Consider the following 24196-nt stretch of genomic DNA (forward strand, 5'->3'; position numbering starts at 1 on the left):
AAATAACTGACTATATAATTAACATGCTTCCCAAAGACCTTTAAATAGATAATGAAGAACTGAGGTAAACGAATTAAATTAGTTGCTGTTTAAAACCTGGTTAGTGTCATTTGACCCAGCGTTTTGTGTTTATTATTATGATCTTATGTTCCAGTTTATTCTGTGTATGTATTTGGGTTTAGACTTTTTAGTTGTTAGGGTTTTGGCTCTGTGCTCCCTCTGTTCCTTGTCTGTACCGTGTCTCTGAGTCCAGTCTGTGTATTCTGTGTATTTCCTGTTTTACTTTGAAGGTCCGTTCCTGATGTCAGTGTATTCAGCTTGCGTCCTCCCTGTCTCCTCGGATTAGGTTCAGCTGGATCTCCCTCCTGTATGCGGTTTCCTCGTTTCCTCTGTGTGTATTTATAGTATGTGTCCTCTTGTGTGCATTATTGGTCCGTCTTTGTTCCTGTGTTACCTCCCTGAGTCACTCCCTCCGTGTCTTCCTGCGGGTTCAGGTTTCAGTTTTGTTTTATTAGTTTTCCCAGTTCGGAGTCGTTCTTAGTTCTGTTTCTCGCCACCCTCGCTTTTGGTTGTATATCACTCTGCTTCAATAAAGCATCTCGCATCAGCCTCTAAGAATTTAGATTTCCTGCTAATCATTTACTAAGCCAGAAAGAATCCTGACCGTCTGACGACGAAAGAAAAGTGAGCGTCAGTAAGTCATGTAACTTTATTCAGTTTTTACAAATCACGTCTACGTGGCGACTACTCATAAATTACCCGTAAACAGTGTTTATATCTTGTGTGTATAACTATAATCCTGTTGCAGATTTTTTTTTCCATGTGCGCTCAAAGAGTAATGCTAACCCTTTCAGCTGTTTATAACTCACTGACTTCTCTGGGAGCTTTGTGACTAAATCTGCATACACAACATGAAGGATGTCGTTTTAAACAAAAACCCTGAATAACAGCCACCATAGTTTTTGTAGTTTTTAGGTAAAGTGAAGCTCAGTTAGATTTAAATAATCTTACTTGGTGCATTAAACAACTCACTGCCCGACTTCTTTGTACCAGAAACAATGGGATCTGCAATCTCTCTGTCAGAGGCAAACAGTGCCTTCTCTCTGGCTTTGCTCAAACAGCTGAGCAATAACAACAAGACGGGAAACATCTTTTTCTCCCCGTTCAGCATCTCTTCAGCCCTGGCTATGGTGATGCTGGGGGCCAGAGGCAACACAGCCACACAGATGTCAGAGGTACAGTACACATGCTCACACACTAACACTAAAATTATAGTGCAGAATAGTTGTTGTAGTGGTACTCATTTAACACATGCAGGATGCTCTGGTGTTAATCTGGGCAGCTGCTGGAAACCACTGTGACCATTATAACTGTATAAATGACCCTGACTTGTCTCCAGTGTATCAGTGTGATATTATTATAGTCTGAAACCTAATGTGAGCGACTGAGCTGGTTAGACATGAGGGCACAGTAACTCATACAAAAGTGATAATGTCGGACCCTTAAAAGAGGTCAAATAAGCTAAACTCAAGTCAACATGACAACCTAAATGAGAAAGTAACTCCAGAGTAATGTGGAAAAATAAACTGAGACTGAAACCAAACCAGTTTTCTGAGATTTATTAACAGAAAGTTCAAATCTTTCCAACGGAATCAATGCTGCACAAACAGTCTTCCTACTAGCTTTGAGAAATACACAAAATAATAACAGCTCCACTGTGTGGATACAGTCTTTGTCTGTTCATCTTTAAGGAGCTGAGTTACCACAGCCTGATATGAATGAAGACACAAAGTGCATCATGAGCTTGAATGCAGCTTACAATTAGTTGTTTTTCCCGTTTTCACACACTCACAACGTTTTAAAAGGAAGTTACAGTTACATACTGTTACTACACAGAGGTTAGGAGAGTGAAACACATACTAAGAAAACCTTGTCAATCAATAAAATTAATTTCATTTTCTTTGTTGAGAAACTAAAGTTATTTCTGTCTCCTTTAGGCTGTGACACAGTAAGCTCCGTTTTTTGTTATTTGTGACTTTTATTGGATAGTGAAGATGGAAACGCAGGGCTCATGTGAGCACTTATTGCTGATGTTAGGCTAAGTGAATCCAGATAACAGAAAGGTTCCCTGGGTATGTTGAAGAAGCTGGGCACTCAGAGGAAACAAATAATAACAAATCATCTAACAAGAAAGAAAGAAAATCAAAAGTTAGTTTCTTTGTTTTAGATCCAGTCCAGAATTTTCTTCTGTGTCCTTCTTTGAATCCACTAAAGTGTTTTGTCCACAGTGCTTGCAAACCGAGGATTGTTGGGGTGATGTTCACAGCAGCTTCGCCCAACTTCTCACTGTACTCAACAGGACAGATGCTCCATTTACCTTCAGTGTTGCTAACAGACTGTACAGAGAGAAGTCCTGCCCCTTTACTCAGGTCTGTTTCTTCTTTTTATGTAGAGTGTGATTCTTCATGAGCTCGTGTGTTTTGGAGTAAATGAGAGGCAGAGAGAGAAATGCTGTGAGTTCTGACTGATCAGAATCTAAAACTGTGTTAATGATTGAAATGAGGCATGTGTGATTCAGCATGTGTGTTCATGTGAATATAACAGTCTTTTCTTATCATGTCAGCCTGAAGTAAATCAGAATCAGTGATGTCAGAGACTTTGTTGGAGTGAATTTATAAATGTGTCGTCTGTGGTTTCAGGAATTCTTAATACAAAGTAAGAAACATTACAGAGCAGAGCTGGAGTCTGTGGACTTCAAGACCAGGTCTGAAGAAGTCAGGATTGATGTCAACCACTGGGTGCAGCAACACACACCAGGTGGATCACATTTACACATGTATACACAATCACTTCATATAATGTCCAGTTCAAGTTCACATGTTTTTCATAAGCAGGACTCACTGCTCCTGCTAAGTCCCTCTAAGGTGAGGAGTGTGCACCTGTAAGGATACCATGAAAATACTGAATTTCTTTTCTCCTGGTGTTCAGAAGTGATGGTAGCTGTACTTAACATAGTTTTAAAGAGTGAAGAAGCTTTACAGACCTGTGACCAGGGTTTGTCAAAGGGCTCCTTCCACCGTTAATCCTGATTTAACCCACAGTGATTCAAGCTGTTTCAGCAGTGATCTCTGGATCCCAGAACCACCTTCCTCAGTGTCTGCACAGTCCTCTGTTCACTTGTTTCTTTTCAGCCAAACTCACTCACTGCCGCTTCTCATATTTTTTAATCTTCTTGTTTATGTATCTTTTTATATTTTATCTGTCAAACTCTTCCTGTCCCAGTCTCTCAGGTCAATATGAGTTCAGGTAGTTGAGTTTAATGAGCTCTGTGAAAGTTAGACTACAGCACAGCTTAAAATACCATCAGATTTAAATATTAACTCTTTCCTTCTATGAAAAGCGTTTTTGGCTCCCTGCCTGTTTGGGCTGGCACAGCATTAATGGTAGTCTCTTTCACTTCCAAGGTGGCTGCCAGGCACCAGAATACTTTGTTTACATCCAGATGTGTTGACCTTGACTGAAGCTCAACTCAAGTATATGCCGAGCGTTGAGAATTATGAAGAAATATAGGGAGGAGCGCCATCTTGTGGAACAGCACATTAATGTAACTTTACCTGCTTATCTGATGTCCCTTGTTTACCTCATTCATCTTATCTTGTTTAGAAAAAGCAGGATTTATAAGTACTTCAATAATGAGTTGTTACATGTGTGCTGTAGTCATTAGCCAGAATGGCTGTGCACACATACTTGTTCTAAATATTCACATGTTGTGCTGATGAATAATATCTTCGGGTTTCACTAATAGTCAAAGAATATATTAAACAGTATTTGTAAAACTCATCATGTTTCTCTGGCCTACAAAGGCTGAAAGAGTGTGGGGTCCATCGTGTTCTCATAGATTTGTGGATGAAAACTTTGCTGCAGTCTTTGAAGCTTTACTTCTCAATGTTTACATTTGGTTTTACTTTGGTCACCAGGTAACATCACAGAGGTGGTGGATGAAGATGATTTGAATGAACTGACCAGGCTGGTGTTGTTCACTGCCACCCACTTCAAAGGCTACTGGATAAATAATTTCTCGTGGTCTAAAACTTATGATGCTCAATTTTGGCTCAACAAGGTAAAAGTTCACATCAAAACAGAACACTGACTATGAAACTATAACCTTGTAAAGTCTATATACCATTGCAGTTGTGGTTGGTCAACATGGACAGTTTCAAATCATGAGCAAATATACAAGTAATATCTGTGAGCCAAAGCTCAGATTTCAGACTGATGTTAAGGACCGGTTTCAGTTTCTCTGCTCTGCATGATGTCAGAAAGATCAGCCCCTCCCCTTTTGTTAAAGAGGGACAGCCAATCAAAATGGCCTCAAGAGGAGGGCGCTTTAAAGATGAGGAGCCAAAATTATTAATGTGAGACTGCATTAAGGCCAAGTGTGAGATAAATAAGATTTATTTGGGAGTGTACGACATACAAAGCTTCTTTACGAACTACTTTAATTAAAAGTCATGAGAATACATCTGTGACTGGAAATGAGTCTTCATGACACACAGCTTCAAAGGCAAAGTTTTTCAGAGTCATTTAATTCATTTTTGCATCCAAGACATATTTCAATGAATATATTAAAAATGCTTTTAATTTCTTGTTTGTCTTCAGAACAACTCAAAGCCTGTGAAGATGATGAAACAGGAAGAAGACTTTGCGTGTACCTTCATCGAAGAAGCAAACTGCAAGGTAACCATCATATTTATTATATTTGTATAAATCACTGGAATAATCAGATTTCACTGACAGAGTGATTGTAATGTAAATGTATCAGTAGATTTATGTGCAGTAATGCTTGAAACCCTCTGCTGGACAGATTCTAGAGATGCCTTACAGTGGGAAGGAAGTGAGCATGCTCATCTTTTTACCTGCAGAGATAGAGGATGATACAACAGGACTGGAGAAGGTAGAACACTTACACACTCGTGATGTTCCTGGTGACTCATTTCTGAGTCAACTAAACGAAGAAAACAAATCAGACTGACCGAATAGTCTAAAACTGACAAACACCCAGATATTAAGTCAAATCTGAAAACTGCTCGACATCATGGATGATGGATGCCGTTCGAGAATTCATGACAATCACTTGAATAAAAGTTTACATTTAAAATAACAAAACAATAAGTCATCCATCAATTTTCTTGTGCTTATCTGATGTTGGGTAGCAGGAACAGCAGCCGAAGCAGAGAAGTCCTCCAGCTTATCTGGGGAAATGTTAAGGTGTTCCCAGTCCGGCCAATAGATTTATTCTCTCCAGCAGGTCACAGTGTATGCCTGGTGGGAACACCTTACCCTGGAGGTGCCCCCTCAGCTGTCTCCTTTTAAGCAGTGGCAACTCTACTCTGAGCCTTTTTTGAAAAACTGAACTCCTTTTAGAGAAAGCTATTTTCTGTCGGTTGCAGGTCCTATTTTTTCATCTTGTGGTGTCCTCGGGATTCCCATATGCTTGTTTGCCATTCACCTAGCGACCATTTTTGTTTATTTCAACTTTGTTTTATTAATTTCAACAATGACATACAAAGTTAGCAACAGTTAAGTCCATCTTAATTTCAGAACAGTGGTATGTCCATTATACCCTCTAACCCCCCAACCCAAATTCTCCCCCTACCAGGTCTACAATAGACAAAACACTGCAGAAGACCAGTTTCTGCCCACACACACACACACACACACACCCACACACACACACACACACACACAAAAACCCAAAAAATAAATTTAGAAAAGAAAAAGAGAAAAAAAACAAAAAACAAAAAACAAAAAAAAAAAAACAAAAAAAAAAAAAACCAACACCTCAGGACCCATATACATAACAAGCATAACCCCCCAAAAAACAACAACAACCACAACTCCTCCCCCCTCCCCCCGCCCCGTAACCAAACAGACAAACAAAAACAAACAAAACAAAAACAGAAAAAACAAATAACAGAGAAAGGACCAAGCAAAACAAAAGGAAAAACAAATAGATAAGGTATAAAAAAAAAAACAAAAAAAAACAAAAACATTATAATGTAGCTTCGCTCAGTTCACTGCAGACTCAGGAAGTAAAGTAATAGTGTCGACCAGCAAGAGAAATGATTTCCAGATTTTATTAAATTCCCTAATAGAACCTTTTAGAGAGAATCTAAGTTTTTCCAGCTTTAAGTTAAAGAGTACATCTCTCACCCAATGGTCATGAGTTGGGGGGTGGGGAAGCTTCCACTTCAACAGAATAAGCCTCCGGGCCAGTAAAGTGGTAAAGGCTAGGGCCTGTTTGAGGGGACCAGATAAGTTCAAGTCAGGAGGAATGCCAAAAATTGCAGAGAGTGGGTTAGGAAGGACAGTCTGGCCATATGCTTGGCTAAGTGTGTCGAATATATTCCTCCAAAATGCACTTAGTTTCGAACATGACCAAAACATGTGGACATGGTTGGCAGGCGATAGTCCACATCTGCTACAGGCATCACTGATGGTTGGATAGATTTTAGATAATTTTGCGTTTGTATAGTGTACTTTATAGACCACCTTACACTGAATCAAAGCATGACGAGCACAAATTGAAGACGAGTGAATCAATTTCAAAGCACGATCCCACTGCTGTTCTGGCAGGGTTGTCTGAAGCTCCTCCTCCCATCTCAACTTAATATGAGAAATGGATTTGGGGACCAAAGCATCTAGTATTTTATACAAGGCTGATATCAGTCTGTTTTGATGAGGGTTCGTCTGCAGGATGATATCCAGATTTGTTTCTGGAGGCCGATTGGGAAAGTGAGGAAACTGCGTTTTTACAAAATTTCTAGCCTGAAGATAGCGAAAAAAGTTGGAGTTAGGCAGGTCGTATTTGGACGATAGGTCAGCAAAAGATAGAAAGGTGTCCTGACTATACAAGTCCTTAACAGTCCTAAGTCCGTTATCTTTCCAACTACTAAAGGCCGCATCAGTGTTTGAAGGTGCAAAATTAAAATTTTTTGATAAAGGTGTTAGCAAAGACGGTCCAAGTAGCCCGAAGTATTTTCTGAACTGTCGCCAAATAGTTACTGTTTCCTTAGCTATTAGATTATCCCCAACAAGGGTTGGAGAAAAAGGGAGTGGTGAGCTGAGTATCGATGATAATGAGTAACAGCTAGATGCAGTTTCCATTTGTACCCAGGCTGTTACAGGGGGGTCGTTATGAACCCATTGTAAAAGTTTTTGTATGTTAGCTGCCCAATAGTAGTGTCTAAAATTGGGCAAACCAAGACCACCATCACTTTTAGAGGACTGAAGAATAGACTTGCAAATTCTAGCTTGTTTCCCTCCCCATATGAAATGTAACAGAATCTTTTCTAACTTGTCAAAAAATGCCTTGGTAAGAAAAATCGGGACATGTTGAAAAAGATACAAGAATTTTGGGAGGACACTCATCCTTATCAGGTTAAGTCTCCCTGCCACTGACAATGGTAGAGAAGTCCAACGGTCACAATCTTTCCCAACATTTTCTAGTAGGGATAGAAAATTCTCCCTCATCATTTTATGTATAGAAGAGGAAATAAAAACCCCCAAATATCTAAATCCGGTTTCTGTCCACTTGAAAGGCACTATTGAGTGGGGAAGAGCTCTGGCCAGGGAATTAAGGGGTTGCAACTCACTTTTTTGATAATTGACCTTATATCCTGACAGTGTACCATATTGGTCCAGTATGTCAAAAAGCACCGGGAATGAGTTTAGAGGGTCAGAAATGTACAGGAGCAAGTCATCTGCATAAAGGGAGAGTTTGTGAGTCACACCGAACCTTGTAATGCCTTTAAATCTATCCTCTGAACGCAGCCATATTGCAAGAGGCTCGATAGCAATGGCGAATAGGAGGGGTGAGAGAGGGCACCCTTGCCTAGTGCCCCTCTCAAGTGGAAAAGGCAAAGACAAGTTGTTGTTAGTACGAATACAGGCGGATGGCGAGGAATATAGTAGCTTAACCCAGAGAATAAAGTCAGCCCCCAAGCCAAACCTATCCATCACCTTATAGAGGAAGCTCCACTCGACGCGGTCGAAAGCTTTCTCCGCGTCAAGAGATACCACAACCTCTGGAATTGAGTTGCACGATGTATGGATAATATTCAAGAGGCGTCTTGAATTGTCATATGAGTGCCTGCCGGCCATAAACCCCGTCTGGTCAAAGGCGATAATTTGTGACAGAGCACGTTGTAGCCTAAGTGCGAGGATTTTAGATAGTATTTTAAAATCAATATTTAAAAGAGAAATTGGTCTGTAACTACTGCACAACAAAGGATCCTTATCCTTTTTCAAAATTAAACAAATAGTAGCTTCGGACAAAGTCTTGGGTAATTGACATTTTGAAAAGGCTTCATTATACATATCTTTCAACAACGGTGCCATAAGATCAGAATTGACTTTATAGTATTCTGCAGAGTAACCGTCAGGGCCCGGCGATTTACCTGTGTTTAAGGATTTAATGGCGTCTTGTACCTCTACTACAGTGATAGGTCCCCCTAATCCTTTCGTCAGATCTCTATCTATTCTTGGAAAATGTATATTTTGGAGAGTTTCTTCTGATAGAGGGGGAGAACTTGAGGTGTACAGATTGGAATAGAAACTTACAAATACTTCATTAATTCCCTCTGGGTCCGATATTATGTCACCAGCAGCAGACTTGACCTTTGGGATTAGCTTAGAGGTTGCTTCGGCACGGGCTTGATAAGCCAGAAGTTTCCCTGCCTTGTCGCCAGATTCAAAAAAGCGTTGCTTATTCTTAATTAATTGAACCATAGCTGTTGCGGTGGTGGTTAAATTGAGACTGGCTTGAACTTTCACACGTTCTGTATAAAGGTTAGGATCTGGGTTTGATGCATATCTGCCATCTAGATCTTTGATCTTATTCAATAAACTGGACGTGTAAGTTAACTCTTTCTTCTTTAAATTTGACACAAATCCTATAAGCTGGCCTCTCATGTAGGCTTTCGACGTTTCCCATAATACACCTCTTGACACTTCAGTAGAATCGTTCAGTTCAAGGAAAAGTGAGAACTGTGATCTCAAAAAATGTGTGTAGTCATCCCTTATCAACAGGCTAGAGTTAAATCTCCAATGTTTAATGGGTCGAGACGGGGTCGCTAATACCACATCAAAAGAAACTGGTGAATGATCTGAAATGGCGATAGCATGATACTGACAATGGGTAATTTTACAGAGAAACCTAATATCAACAAGAAAAAAGTCTATACGTGTATATGTACGGTGGGGATGAGAGAAAAAGGAAAATGCCTTAGTAGTGGGATTCGCATGTCGCCATGGATCCACAATCCCCAGCTGAGTTTTGAAAAATTCTAGGGTTTTAGCAGATTTATTCAGGGAGCAGGCCTTAGTTGACGATCTATCCAGCAGAGTGTCCTGAACCAAGTTAAAATCACCTCCAATAATAAGATGATAGTTTTCCAGATTTGGAAGTGAAGAGAAAAGTTTAGCTATAAAAGAGTCGTCATCCCAGTTTGGCCCGTACACGCTAGCCAGTATCACAAGTGAGCCCTGCAAGTTTCCTGACACAAATGTGAAACGGCCATCTGGATCAGCAATAACTTTATGTTGCTCAAACAGAATATTATTACGAATAAGTATGGCTGTCCCTCTGGCCTTGGCGTTAAATTTGGAATGATATATATTGCCGATCCAGTTTCTCTTGAGTCGCCTCACTTCTCTGTTGCAGAGATGTGTCTCTTGAAGAAAAAACACATCTCCTTTAAGCTGCTGTAAATGCGCCATAACTTTGTTAACTTTGGTTGCATTCCCCACCCCTCTCACATTCCAGGAGACAATTCTAAGACCATTGATTGTGCTCGACATACCTTACTATATTCAGACAGGTCTTTGGTTTGACAAGTTGACCGTGGCCAGGGGAAAGCTGGTGTCTGTATTTGAGGTAGTGGACTGTGAAGAGAACAGGGGAAAAAAAAAAAAAAAAAAAAAAAAAAACAAAACAAAAAAAACAAAACAAAAAAAAAAACAGAAAGAAAAATAAGTAAATAAAATAAAATAAAATAAATAAGACACAACAACAACAACAACAGAAAAAAACATAAAACAAGGCAATACATACATGCAGATCGAACAACATAAATTGGACCTGGATACCCCCGAAAACAAAACTTGCAAGTGTCCATTGCACAGCAGGGTGTAAACATTCCCATGTGAAGACTTCGCCATCACAACTCTTATCAAATGGCCTGCTTCCCTGTGGCGGCAAGGTCTCACTATGAAAATATGCCTTGTCAATATTCTGCTAGAAAAAATTGAGGAACTAGGATGTACCTTACTATACAAAAACGGACAGAAGAAAAGCACAAAAAAGGCAGGCTGGGGTATTGTTGTCCCCCATTTGTATATGGCAGGAATCAAACTGTAGGAGAGGCAATAATAATGAAAAAATGTGTGTTTATATAAAGTAAAACAGTATATACATATATGTATACGTAGCAGACTAGCGTGCCAACAGTGATATTAGAACAAAATATAAACAGGGGTATTATAAAGGAAAATAAGAGAAAAACAGAAAAAACAATGAGGTTAGAATTACTCAAACCATGCTGTCCTCTAGGTACCAAACATCAAACTAAAATGTCATGAGCCCTTCTATGGAAGTGGCAGGATCCAACCATGACCCTCAGATCAGGTTTCCAGAATGTTAGAACTCAGGGGACGGTGTAAGGCGATATAGCTCCGAGCGTCGCCTGGTGACGCCAGTCGCTTCCGGTTCCCTTCGTCAGTCATAACGAACAGTTTGGCCGGGTAGCGAAGCTGAGGCTTGAGTCCAAGATCGTACAACTCCTTCATAACTCCGCGGTAAGCGGACCGTTGTTCCAGTACCTCAGGGCAATAGTCCTCGACAATATGGATGGGGGTGTCCTTATATTTCAGTTTACCCCGCATTTCCCGAGCTTTGCGCACAACGAGCTCACGGGTCTGGTAGCTATGGAAACAGACAACAACCGCTCGGGGTTTCGCGTTGGGGCCTGGTCTTGCCACCAGTGCCCGGTGGGCTCGATCCAACTCCGGGGCCGTTTTCAAAACGTCCACTCCAAATATGTCCACAAGCACCTGAGAAAAGAACACAGTCGGCCTGGGCCATTCAATGTTTTCAGGGACCCCCAAGAGGCGAATATTGTTGCGGCGGCTCCTGCTTTCAACGTCGATTAGCCTAGCTCTCAGCTTCTCGTTATCCTCCGCCACCACCGCCAACTTAGCCACCACGTTCTGGAGCTCCGCGCTCGTAGTTGTGGCCATAGTTTCCAAGGCTGTAATCCGTTGGTCATGGTTGTTGAGAGTCGTTTGGATGCTGTCCAGCTTGTTTTCAAGTCGCTGAACGGATGTCTTGAATTCTGCCGAAAGCGAGGCTTTGTGCTCGTCCAGCGTGGTCTTTAGCATAGCCATGATGGCTTCATTAGCCGCAGCGAGCTCATCTCTTTTTTGCTCCTGGTTCCTGGTGTTTCTACTGGTCATCTTGGCAGATTATGACACCAGACACACAATACCACCAATACAACTCCACACTTTGTTGCGGGTAGTGAGAAATTATCAAGTAGTTGTGATAAAAGTAGAAGCCCTGCGAAGAGCGACTATTTCGACATGCCGTCTACCGGAAGTCCCCTAGCGACCATTTTTGATCCGAGGACACCACAAGGGTTGCGTAGCAATAATAGGTAATTAAATAAAATAATGTTAACAGAAAAATCAGGCCAAGATTAACTAATTTATGGCATTTCTCAACAACACTGCCACCACATTTGGTGGCAGATGGCTGCATAACATTTAGGACACAAAAATGTAAAATTTATTAATAAATTTATTTTATCAATAAAATGTAAACAGTAAAACTGATTAAATTACTAGTACATCTGATACTAACTAGTGACAATAGCAATGATTACTTGACTAGTTGTACACATCCACCAATACACATAAACCACACACACAATCTCTAATAAGTGATATTGTTTCCATCCCAGCTGGAGAAGGAGCTGACCTCCGAGAAATTTGTGGCTTGGACTCATCCAGGCCAGATGCAAACATGTTATATTGATGTGAGGCTGCCTCGATTTACACTGGAGGAGACGTATGACCTGAACACAGTCCTGAGCAGCATGGGCATGGTGGACGCCTTTGATCACACAAAGTGTGACTTCTCTGGTGAGACATACGTTTGCAGTTTGTTGGTGTTTATGAACAGAGTGTAGAGCAACAATGCTCCAGCAGTGAACGAGTTCTCCAAAAGACCATGGAGCTGCTTATTTCAGCAGATTGTTTGTCTTGTTTGATGATCATACTACTGTGAGATTTTGAAAGCAGGATCTAAACTTTGTTGCTGGGTTTTGAATGGACTGGTGGACTTTTTACAAACCGAGGATTGTTGGGGTGATGTTCACAGCAGCTTCGCCCAACTTCTCACTGTACTCAACAGGACAGATGCTCCATTTACCTTCAGTGTTGCTAACAGACTGTACAGAGAGAAGTCCTGCCCCTTTACTCAGGTCTGTTTCTTCTTTTTATGTAGAGTGTGATTCTTCATGAGCTCGTGTGTTTTGGAGTAAATGAGAGGCAGAGAGAGAAATGCTGTGAGTTCTGACTGATCAGAATCTAAAACTGTGTTAATGATTGAAATGAGGCATGTGTGATTCAGCATGTGTGTTCATGTGAATATAACAGTCTTTTCTTATCATGTCAGCCTGAAGTAAATCAGAATCAGTGATGTCAGAGACTTTGCTGGACTGAATTTATAAATGTGTCGTCTGTGGTTTCAGGAATTCTTAATACAAAGTAAGAAACATTACAGAGCAGAGCTGGAGTCTGTGGACTTCAAGACCAGGTCTGAAGAAGTCAGGATTGATGTCAACCACTGGGTGCAGCAACACACACCAGGTGGATCACATTTACACATGTATACACAATCACTTCATATAATGTCCAGTTCAAGTTCACATGTTTTTCATAAGCAGGACTCACTGCTCCTGCTAAGTCCCTCTAAGGTGAGGAGTGTGCACCTGTAAGGATACCATGAAAATACTGAATTTCTTTTCTCCTGGTGTTCAGAAGTTTATCTTGTTTGATGATCATACTACTGTGAGATTTTGAAAGCAGGATCTAAACTTTGTTGCTGGGTTTTGAATGGACTGGTGGACTTTTACATGACAGTCCTGATACTTTTATTGTAGATACATTATCTGAATTTCAGGAGTGGGACCACACCTCTAAACTTGGCCTTTACGGTTCTTATCTATATATGACAGCCTCAGCTCTACAAGCTGTTCATTCCCTGCCCTTTTTCAATTCTTTCACGTCTCATTAGCACATGGGGATCTGCCTGGCCCAGGAGCTGCCGCCAGTCCCCTCTGAGGTCTTCTCCAAACTGCTATTAATATTTTTAAGTCATTTGCCTTTATTTACTAAAAACGCTGTCAAAAATAAAATGAGGATGGGCCCAGCTAGTGAAATATTATAATACTGACAGACAGTCAGGGAGGTGTTCTGGCTTCCTCCTGCCTAAACTAGACGTACTCTCTGACACTAATCACCAGAGGTGGGACCAAGTCATTGTTTTGCAAGTCTCAAGTAAGTCTCAAGTCTTTACCCTTAAGTCACAAGTCAAGTCTCAAGTCACTGGTGTAAAAGTCCGAGTGACTTTACTCGGACTTTGAATTTCAAGTCCTTTCGATTCTTTAAAAAACAAAAACAAAAAAAAGCATGTTGCAGTTATGCTAAATGTAAATATTAGACCATGTGATTTTTAAATCTCTATTTTTCTCAACACATGACAAAATAGTGAACTTGGAAAATATACACAAATTGTGAAATTGCACCTCTATAAAATGCAGCTCAATTAAACTTAGCTCCAAGAATAATTTTCACCGACAGTTCTGAGATAAGCTGCATGTTATTCTTGGATGTGCTTGTAGGACCGGCTTTAAAATCGCATGACAAAAATATCATACACATTAAAACCAAACAGTATCATCAACGTAGCCTGGACAACATTTGCTCGTTCGATGAAGTCAGCTATCCCATCGTAGCAAAAGAGAAGCACCACCTACCGTTCTTTATGCAACTTCAACTGTCAGACAAAGTTGGAAGTTGTTCCATCTCTGTCTGTGATTCTCTTCTTGCATGTTTTGTATATTGCATTTCGGGGTTTTTTTGTTGACTACTTCATAGTTTATGTACCTGAAAAAAATAACTCCTTGCAGCATTTTTGAGCATTTTTTTTTTCTTTAAAAAAAATCTGGTTAATTTGATTGGCTGTGCTACAGCTCACGCACACATACGTACGGAGTGTGGTTTGAATAAATGAATGAATGAATTGAATTAATGGTGCACACTTTCTATATAATATGCGTGTTAAATTTTAGATTTGGGGTGAAATATCAAGTCTTTTCAAGTAAACCGGTTCAAGTCCAATTCAAGTCCCAGGTCATTGGTGTAAAAGTTCAAGTCAAGTCTAAAGTCATAAAATTAATGACTCGAGTCCAAGTCATGTGACTTGAGTCCACACCTCTGCTAATCACTAATGACAATGTTAAGAAATATACTCTAAAACACTTCTTCAGTAAAGACTCAGAGAAGAGAAACACACAGAACTTCTTGCTAGCAAGGGCAGTCTCCAGAACTGAGGCTCGCACTGAGAAACTGCCCCGGTCTTTATTTATACTTCAGTGAGCGTTTGTTCCTTACATTGGAATGTGGAGGTGTGTGTGTGTGTGTGTGTGTGTGTGTGTGTGTGTGGGGGGGGTCAGAGTGTGGCCCCATAAACGACTTCCCTTAACCTGCTGGTCTGGAAAATCCAACAGTTCATCTATATGTAAAAAAGCACTTAAACTAAAACTGACATAGCTACATTAATCCTACCGTAAAACAATAAGACAAGGTACGACCTCTCTCATGCTCCTAGGATGTGGGGGTGAACACCCTAGAATGTTACAGACATCCGAGGATGAGACATTCAATATGCCACCAACTATATACTTCTACACACAAATGATTACATGCAGCATTCTACCATATGAAAACTTATATCATTAAAAGATTATACTGACTACTAAGTACAATTTTCCTATTAACAGACAGGCTGTTGAAGTGACCTTATTAAGGTTTATTTTTGAGATATCACACTTTGACAGAATAGTAGAGAGGATAAAAGGGAGAGGATGAGGCATGCAGGAAATGGTCTGGAAACACTCAAACCCAGGCTCCTGCAGATCTTTTGGTATTTTAGTTGTCAGCTCAACCAGGTGATCTATATCACCACCTAGCCTTATCAGAATTTAATTTGAAAAAACCCTCTCAGATAAAAACAAAAAAGAAAAAAAATGAAAATGCAGCATTATGTTCATTTAAAATGTTCTCCTTTCACTTCTCTGTCACAGGCATGTCTGGGCGCAAAGATCTGGTACTTTCAAAAGTCATCCACAAGGCTTTTGTGAAGGTCCACGAGAAGGCAACTGAGGCTACTTTTGTGGATATGTGTTGGGGTGAGAATATGATGGGCAAAATAAGATGGGGCAATTGTGATTTAAAATCCTTCATCGCAGACTACCCCTTCCTCTTCTTCATCAGACATAACCCCACCATGAACATCCTGTTTGCTGGTCGGTTCTGCTGCCCTGTGTGAGCTCTGTGTCCTTTAGAGCAGCTCAGTACCAGAAGTCTTTAGTGTTTAGTTGGAGAACCTTTCAAAATCACTGCACAACAGCGCTGTATTCATATTAATATACAGCTCTATACTATCCGTTTTTTCTGTGTTTTGTATTTTCCTATTTTCAAAACTTTATCATCTTTAATGTTATCTGTTCCGATGTTTATATCATACTCTTCAAATGTCCCATCTCCTGATCAGAAATTTATCAAAGAGTGTTTAGTGGCTGAAATGAGACGAATTGCATGACGTATAATTTATGTTTGAATCTTTATTTCTCATTGACATCACACTGGCCAGTTAGGGACCACCAACAAGCCAGATGTGGTCCAGTTGCTAAAAACATCTTTAAAAAAAGAAAAAAAAAAGAAAAGTAAAACATGTCATGTTAATTGTTTCTGCTCTTACTGTCTTTCTTTAATAACAGTGAAACAAAATCACTATATTTATTTAAACATAAAAGGGACGCAGATTTATATATATGATTTGGTTAAACAAGGGCTAAGTTTTTCCAAATGTTGATGGAGGGGAGCCTATTGTTTTATTCCACTCACCTCGTGTCAGCCAATTGCTGAAGCTCTAGCCAGCTCTTGTCCCTTCTTAGCGCCAGCGCCCATGTTTTCAGTCTCTTGCTTTCTCCAGCCGAGCAGAGCAGGCGGGCTTAAAGGTTTTGAATTGGTAAGCTGGAGAAATGAACCTCTAGAGAGTGAAATACCATTTAAACTAATATTGTTCACGAAGTACGTTTTTGCTTTTGTTGTTGTAAAGGACAGAGTGAAAGCGAAGGGTTTACTGAGAAATGCCAGAATCTCAGGTTAAAACTCACAAAACTATTTTGACAACCACCAAACAGCTAAAACAGTAAATGAGAGCAGGTAAACGGATTCCTCACATCAGAATCAGTGAGATGGGGCTTTCTCACCCGATGGCGCATACGCGGACACGCCGTCAGTGCTGAAAGCCGACAGCTCACTGATTCTGATGCGCCGGGTCCACACTTTGTGTTTACGTCTTTGGGATTTTTTTGCACTAGATTCTGGTGCTGCAGGTTTTGTCTCTCTCCAACCAAAATTGACTGAACCAGCAGCAAAAGAAGATCAAAACTAAGCTTCACATTTGATAAACATCGTCATTAATTCCCTCTTACTTTTGCTATTTTGCTTTCACCATGATAAAAATCACACTTCCTGCACAGCTTTCTCTCTCAGTGTACTGCAAGAACAGTTTCCCATCCTAAATCTATTTTCTGCATTATTTGTTCGCTTATTACGCACAAGTCATGTAGAGTGCGTCAGCCACTGGTTTTGTTTTCCCCAAAAATGACCTCCAACAAGAAAGCCTAATTTCTGCTGTTTAATAGCAAAGAAACTCATTTTTAAAATTATGCCAAATTGCAAAATGCTTAGCTGTGTCTTTAATAAAACCTCTGTAACTTTGCTCTGCTTCACTTCAGCAGCATCAGGTCATGTTCATATGTTGATTTGTTCTGTTGCAGAATATTTTTAGGGCAGTTATCTGCTATAAAAAGCCAGGCCTGGAAAATCTCCTTCATGTTTTTCTGTGTTTTATCCTCAGTTACTTTGACACAAAGACATCTGCTGTGATGCTCACACCTCTGATGAAGTCTCACAAGTGTCAGTACTGATAAATGATCAGAATTATAATATTTTGGACTGTCTGAGGCAAAATTGAATCGAATCGGGACCTTGCGACTCATAATCGAATGGATTATAGAAATCCGTGACGATACCCAGCCCTAGTGAGGAGCCTAGGCCGGACAGAAGTGGATGTAGCTGTGGGTAATCAGAAAAGATGAAAAGAACGATTGATAACGTAAGTTAAGGCCTGATCCATCTGAAATTCATAGCCAGTGCTCTGACATGGAGCCATCAACCTCTGAATGGTGAAAAAGCACAGTGTATCCAGAAAACACATAATATGCCGCAATAAATGCACTGCCCAAATGTCCCCTCTCCTCAATGCCTTTCAGCGGCAGGCAGCAGCAAACAAGTCGATGATGATTAAGTTTAACATTGTCTCAAATACTGCCAAAGCACTTTAAGCACAAGCACTTATTCAGTAACGTCTTTCTTGTAGAACTGGGCTCCAAATAAAGAACTTTGTGTTGACAAGATTGTTATTTAATCATTTACAAATCAATATTGTCTGTATGGACACCACGACAGGCACCAACCACCTTGAGGCCGCAGCTCAGTGAAGCAGCTTCGGCAATGGCAAAGTCCAATAATGAAAAACTACTCGGGTTCAGCTCAGGGAGGCCATTCCTCCCAATCACGCCCTTTCAGGTACTGTCGTTGCCCACATCAGCATTGAAGTCGGGCGGTGGAAGGAATACTTCGAGGACCTCCTTAATCCCACTTATGTGGAGGGAACAGAGTCTGGGGACGAGGGGGATGACCCACCAATCTACGGGGTCCATGGTTTGGCTAGAACGTTCTGTCAGGGTTGACGGAAACTCAGGTGCAGACTTAAGGAAAAGAGCAAGGAGAGTTTATTTCCATTTAAAAAAGCAAAACAAAAACAAAACTGATTGACTATATACAGAATGTGAGGGGAGTTCAGGGGTTCCACGGGGTAGGTGAGGGGAAATTCCACACATTCTCTCCAGTTCACTCCCAAGCTGCTCTTCGGCCACGCCACACACGCTCTGCTCCTGCCACACAAAACGCTCCTCTTCACTTCACTCACACTCGGGAAAACCAGGGACGAGAATCAAGGACCAAATTAAACCAGAGCCACTCTGTGCTATCTTTGATGTGGTCTAGAACCTGAATCTGCCCAACTCTAGACTCAAACTTAAACTTTTCATTACTGCTGGCCAGGCGAGCTATTTTGCTTTAGTGGGAAGACTCTTGCATGCGCAATGGGTAAAAGATATAATGTCCTGTATGGATTTAGAAAAAAATTTAATATACAGTTTGTGGGTCAAAAAACACATTTTATAAACTGTGGTCCCCTTTCCTGGGCTCCTTTAAGCTGAACACAGCTTCAACCGTCTGTTTGTTGTTAGTAACGCCGTTACTTGTAACGCTGTTATTCCCATCACTGTTCATATTTGACTAAAACCTTTTCTCTCTTAGTTCCTCGGATGCTACTGTCGCGGTCTGCGGAGGCAGACCATGCGGTGGTGTGTGTGGTGGACCCAGGTGCGAACACACGAGAGTAGACTCGAGTAAACTTAACTGAAAGCGAGCCTTTATTGTGGCTGGTGACAGGGAGTGCAGACAAGGCAGAAACGCAGTGACAAACTAAACTATGACTAAACTGGGAAAGTAAAACTAGGAAAAAACTATGAAGACACAGGAAACCATAACTATGAATACTAAGACTGGCTGTGACAACATGGAGGGTGGAACACAGACGACGCGACAATGACATTCAGAAAACAGAGGACTTAAATACACACATGAGGTGATCAGGGGAAGTGGAGACACATGAGGAAACAGCTGACTAGGATAAACAAACAATGATGCACAGGCAAGAGTAAAACTAACCACATGAACACAGAACATAAGCCCCTTTTCAAAATAAAACAGGAAACATGCAGACTTAGACACGACAACACAACTTAACAGGCCTAACACGTATGACAGACTAGACAAGGAGCCAAACATAACCACAGAGACAAGACACATGAACCAGGGAAACTTAGTACAGGGGAGATGACATAACTAAGAAACAGGACTACACAGTAATCTAGAAATTAACTAGGTGCACTAAGCTAAGGCACAAAATAAATATAAAAGATACATAAACTCAACACTGGGTCGCTTGACCCAGGACCATGACAGCTGCTGGTCTCGTCTGTAGTTCCTGTGGTCCTGTTGCTCCTGCTGGTCTTGTTGGTGGTCCTACTGGTGCTCAGGAGAAGGAGGCAAACACAGCAGGCCCACATCCACAGCAGAGGTCAGTGCTCACCAGAACAAACAATATATTGGATGAAACAGCAGCTTTGTTTAGATCATGATGTCTAGAAGAATCTGCTTTGCTCTGTTTCAGTCATTCTAAAAACCTGCAATGAAGAAGATGACGTCAGTGACGAGGAGAGGATCTATATCAGGCCTGCCCAATCCCAGTCCTCGAGAGCTACTATCCTGCAGCTTTTAGATGCATCCCTACTCCAACACAGCTGAGTCAAATGGTTTGATCTCTTCAGCATGCCATCATGTTTGGCAAAGGCCTGATAACAAGCCATTCATTTGATTCGGGTGTGTGGGAACAAGGATGCATCTAAAAGCTGCAGGACGGTAGCTCTCGAGGACCGGGATTGGGCACCCCTGATCTATATGAATGTTGAGACACTGAACACCTACAGGAATTTTACCAAACAACCGGAAGGAGTGGAGGAAGAGGAAACAGAAGAGAAAGAGATAAAAATCCCATCAATAGAAGTGATTTTAGTCTAAATTGAGCTGTACCTATAGTGTACTTACATTTTTTTAAAGTGTAGAGTAAAATAATACATAAAGCAAAGTTGTTTTTATTGTGAAGCCTGAAAAAGATTTGTCTTTTTGATTATTAGTAAAAAAAAACAAAAAACTTCTTGGAGTATTTGGAAATTAATTGCACAATATAGCTGCTGCTATCCCTAATACAGTGACCTACAGCACACACCTGTATTTGTCATTCAGGCCACTCACCTGTCTGACTGTCACATACAGTCTCAGTCTTCCACATCATCATGCATCTTTAGCCAACTTAGCATGAGATGTTGCTCAGTATTAACCACATATTTCAACGGATATACACAAACAGATACACACAAGCCAGCGTGCATTATGGCACCTTTTAACCAATAGCTTCTGCTTTCCTGGCATCAAACCACCTCTTTTCTGTCTTTGAAAAATTCAAATTACTGCTTTTTGCTTCTTTGTAGTTTTCCCAAAATATGAGTAGATAAATAAGTTAACCCAGTTGAGTTATTACAAATCATGCTTATTTTAGCAGTCAGTGTAAATTATGTGTGCAGGAACAAGTGTTGGTTTTGACCATTTCTTTTTTTATATTAAAGAGAAGTGGAACAGGTGGCTTTGCAGCCTTAAGAAAATCTTCATTGATAAAAACACAAAGCTTAGCTGTAACACACTCACCTATGTATTTATTTCTATTATTGTAGTTATTTTGTCTGTGTCCCTGTAAAGAAATATGAAAACCCTGTATGATTTTCACATTCCTTTTTGTTAACTAGAACATTCAAACAAAAATGTCAATTAGTTTTTAGGGAGCACAAAATATTCCAGCATGCAAAATGCTGTGAAAGAATTAACAACAAACCAATGAAATTCTACAATAACTGTAATATCGCTCAGGTAGCAGGTGAGGTATTTCAGAAAATCCAGCTGAGCATGCTGCAGCTATTATCCACCGCTAATACCTGCTGCTTACTGAATTTGACCAAGAAGCTATACTGCCCTCAAGTGGAAGAGAATGTAACTGTTAGGTCTACACTTATAGTGTCACGGTCCTGGGTCTCCTGACCCAGCGTTTTTAGTTCTTTGTGATGTTTGTATTATTGTACTTGTGTGATTTATTCTATGGTTTCTAGCTTCGATCCCTTGCCCTTCATGTTTCTCTGTGTCCCCTCTGTTCTGTGTAAGTCTGTGTCTGCATGTTTGAGTTCCCCTCTGTGTCTCTCGGTTCTTAGAGTCCTCTGCCTTATGGTTTATGTCTCTGTGTTTCTTAGTTGCTGTCTCCACTGTGTCAAGTTCGCGTCTCTGTGTGATCCTTCCTGTTTTACTTTGATGGTCCGTGTCTCATGTGAATGTGTCCTGCTTTCCTTGTCTCGTCAGTCCTGATTTCTCCCAGCTGTGCCCTCCTTCTGTGTCTCATTCCCCTCGTTACTTCCCAGTGTATTTTAACCCTGTGTTTCTCTGAGTCAGTGTCGTGTTGTCCCTCATGCTGTGTGGATCGCCCTGTGGCTCTCTGTGAGTTCTTAGTTTGTTGTTTCCCAGTTTAGTTTGTTTGTCCTACCAGCAAATAAAGCTGTGATTTTTGAGTTCATCCCCTGAGTCTGTGAGTCTTGCATTTTGGGTCCAACTCCTGCCTGCCGAAGAGCGATTCATGACATATAGACCCCGCTAACTCAGACTTCTTCGTGTAAGTTCTGCACCCTGCTAATCATCTTGCACAATGACAATCATATTGATCCACAATTCTCCAACATTAACTGTTCTGCCTGTCACAATGCTACGCTCGCTCGGAGTACCAATCAGGTGAATTTGGATAATCTTCCATGGCAGCAGTGGTTGAGAAACACTGCTCTATAGACACAGACCCTCTGCATTTATTTTACTCAAACTTTCCTATATATTTTTTATACAATGCCATTTGTCTAGACCTCACTTGTGCTCATTTGAGGTCATGATAGAGTTGACGCATGCCTTACATTTATGGCTTTAAAATAACAGCTATGAAGCAGTGATGTGTCATGTTAGCTGCTTGACTGGTGGGAGCTCAAAGATGCAACAAAGAGAGGAGGAAAGTAATTGGAGATGTAAAATCTGAGAAGTGAAAAGATCGTGAATGTTTTGTTTCCTGCATTTGTTCATAGTTTACTGATAAATGTACACTCTTTGTGGAAAATTTGAAAGTATCAGAGGTCTGATCTGAGTGCCTGAAACATTTGCACAGTGCAGCATGTTTTTGGGACAAGTCTTTGCTTTTGAGTAAGTTTGTCGTCATTTCACACTGACTGGTCTGCTGAGCTTATGTTTTACTATAGACTGAGACGTTGCTGTGCATCGGCTCATAGTGCCAAACTTTGCTAATTCGTACCTCAATCATTACTTGTGCTAATTTTAATTATTTGTTAATTGCTGTCCAGTATCTCTATAAAGTAAACAGTTTGATGATGTTTTGATTCTTCTTTTATACTTTTAATATACTGTATTTGTCTGATTTGTGACTGGCCATATCAAATAAAGATATGTTTGTGCTTAATCAAAATATTTGCAAATGAGATTTAAATGTCTCTATAAAGCAATAGAGACATTTAAACTGACTGATCTACTGATTCTTTACTTCCTTTTTTGTTAGCTAAACTATATTTCTCTAATGGACAGGTAAGGTAGAATGAAATTACAGGAAAAAAGTCAACATAACAAACCAGTGACCAATAACCTCTATTGGGTGGATGGTTTGTTTTAGCTCGGAGGCTCAATGACTCCAACAAACAGAGGCATGACAGTCACAATCTGGTGTCAGTCATCCTACTGTGAATTAGTTACTGACACATAATACCAGACATCTACAAGCAGGAGGAGTAAGTTTTTCAGTGTCCTACAATACTGTGCCAAAGTCTGGAACCACTCTTCATTTTTCAGTATTTTGTTGATAAAATGGGAAGTACAGATTGTGTACAGCTCTATCAAGCTTGAATACCTTTATTCTTCAACACAGCCTGAAATCTCTTAGGCAGCTTTTTTATCATTTGTTTAAGTAGTCATCGGGAATATTTCCCCAGTATGAAGCTAAATGTGTTGCAAAATATTCTTGAAGGACATTCAAAGCTCTTCTTTGGATGTGAGGTAACTCTTCGGCCATATGGTTTGTTTTTGTTTTTTGTTTTTTTTTGTCCCCAACTTGTCCAGTTTGAACAAAGCAGCTCTTTTAGAATCACGTTTTTGTTGCAAAAAAACAAAACTGTTTAATTTCTTTGTTATCTTTGGCATTTTTCATAGATTCAACCAAAGAAACCGTGATAAATTGTGTTTTTATTTTAATTTTATTTTTTGTAAAAAGCTGCTACTGTCTAATAAAACAATTTAAAGCTGTTTCTTGTTCTGTGAATACACAACACTAGTTCATTCTCAATGCATGAATGATTCATAAGTCTGTGTTAACTAGCTTGATAAAAACAAACCAACAAACCTTGCAGTGAAGGTGATTTGTGTAATGGACTGAACATTTGACTACTTTGAGTTGGATTTGCGCCTCCTAGTGGTCAATTCAAAATCATGTTTTGGTAAATCAAGTTATTATGAGTGGAAGTAAAATTCCCCAAGTTAAGATTCAATTTGAAGCCACATCAGTTGCTGTTGCTGACTATGTAAACATCCTGCATTAACATGCTGTTCAGTGTTTCATTATCCCGGTTTACTGCCCACATTTTTTTTTTGGGGGGGGGGGTGTAAACCTGACTGACAGGTTCTCTTTTAGCATGCATTGTATACAGTGACAGTAATACAGTGTGCATTCATCTGTTGAGCTCTTCCTCTGTTGAAAATGCAATTCGAGCTAGATGGAAGAGTAAAACAAAAGAAGTCTCTGAGAACCACAACATGGAAAATGAATGCATGAGCCAAAGTGTGGGAACAAAGAAATAGTTTTCAGACAGATGAGGATGCAGGAATTTGGAAGTTTGAACTTTTTGTCAGGCATAAAAAAATAAATAAATATAACAATAATTCTTCCATTGTTATTTCCATCCTGCAAAGTGAGTTATGTGGACAAAATCTATTAACACGATGAAACAATGAA

The 24196-nt window shown here is 40.2% G+C and overlaps 1 protein-coding gene across 2 annotated transcripts in view; it reads left to right on the top strand.

Moving 5' to 3' along the window:
- The first annotated feature begins 214 nt into the window (after positions 1–214).
- The window catches only part of LOC113028755 (leukocyte elastase inhibitor-like), a 373460-nt gene continuing 349478 nt past the window's right edge, over positions 215–24196 (top strand). The window contains exons 1-9 of one of the 2 annotated variants that reach the window (XM_026179175.2): positions 218–694; positions 1054–1235; positions 2289–2429; positions 2700–2817; positions 3978–4120; positions 4660–4737; positions 4865–4954; positions 12021–12201; positions 15429–16089. In XM_026179175.2, coding sequence (XP_026034960.2) covers positions 1059–1235; positions 2289–2429; positions 2700–2817; positions 3978–4120; positions 4660–4737; positions 4865–4954; positions 12021–12201; positions 15429–15673 — 1173 coding nt within the window. In that variant the 5' untranslated portion in view covers positions 218–694; positions 1054–1058 and the 3' untranslated portion in view covers positions 15674–16089. Of the gene's footprint in view, positions 695–1053; positions 1236–2288; positions 2430–2699; positions 2818–3977; positions 4121–4659; positions 4738–4864; positions 4955–12020; positions 12202–15428; positions 16090–24196 lie in introns of those variants that run through there. The other variant, XM_080306409.1, reaches the window with a different exon arrangement.

Source organism: Astatotilapia calliptera, chromosome 9, assembly GCF_964374335.1.
Source record: "Astatotilapia calliptera chromosome 9, fAstCal68.1, whole genome shotgun sequence".
Taxonomy (NCBI): Eukaryota; Metazoa; Chordata; class Actinopteri; order Cichliformes; family Cichlidae; genus Astatotilapia; species Astatotilapia calliptera.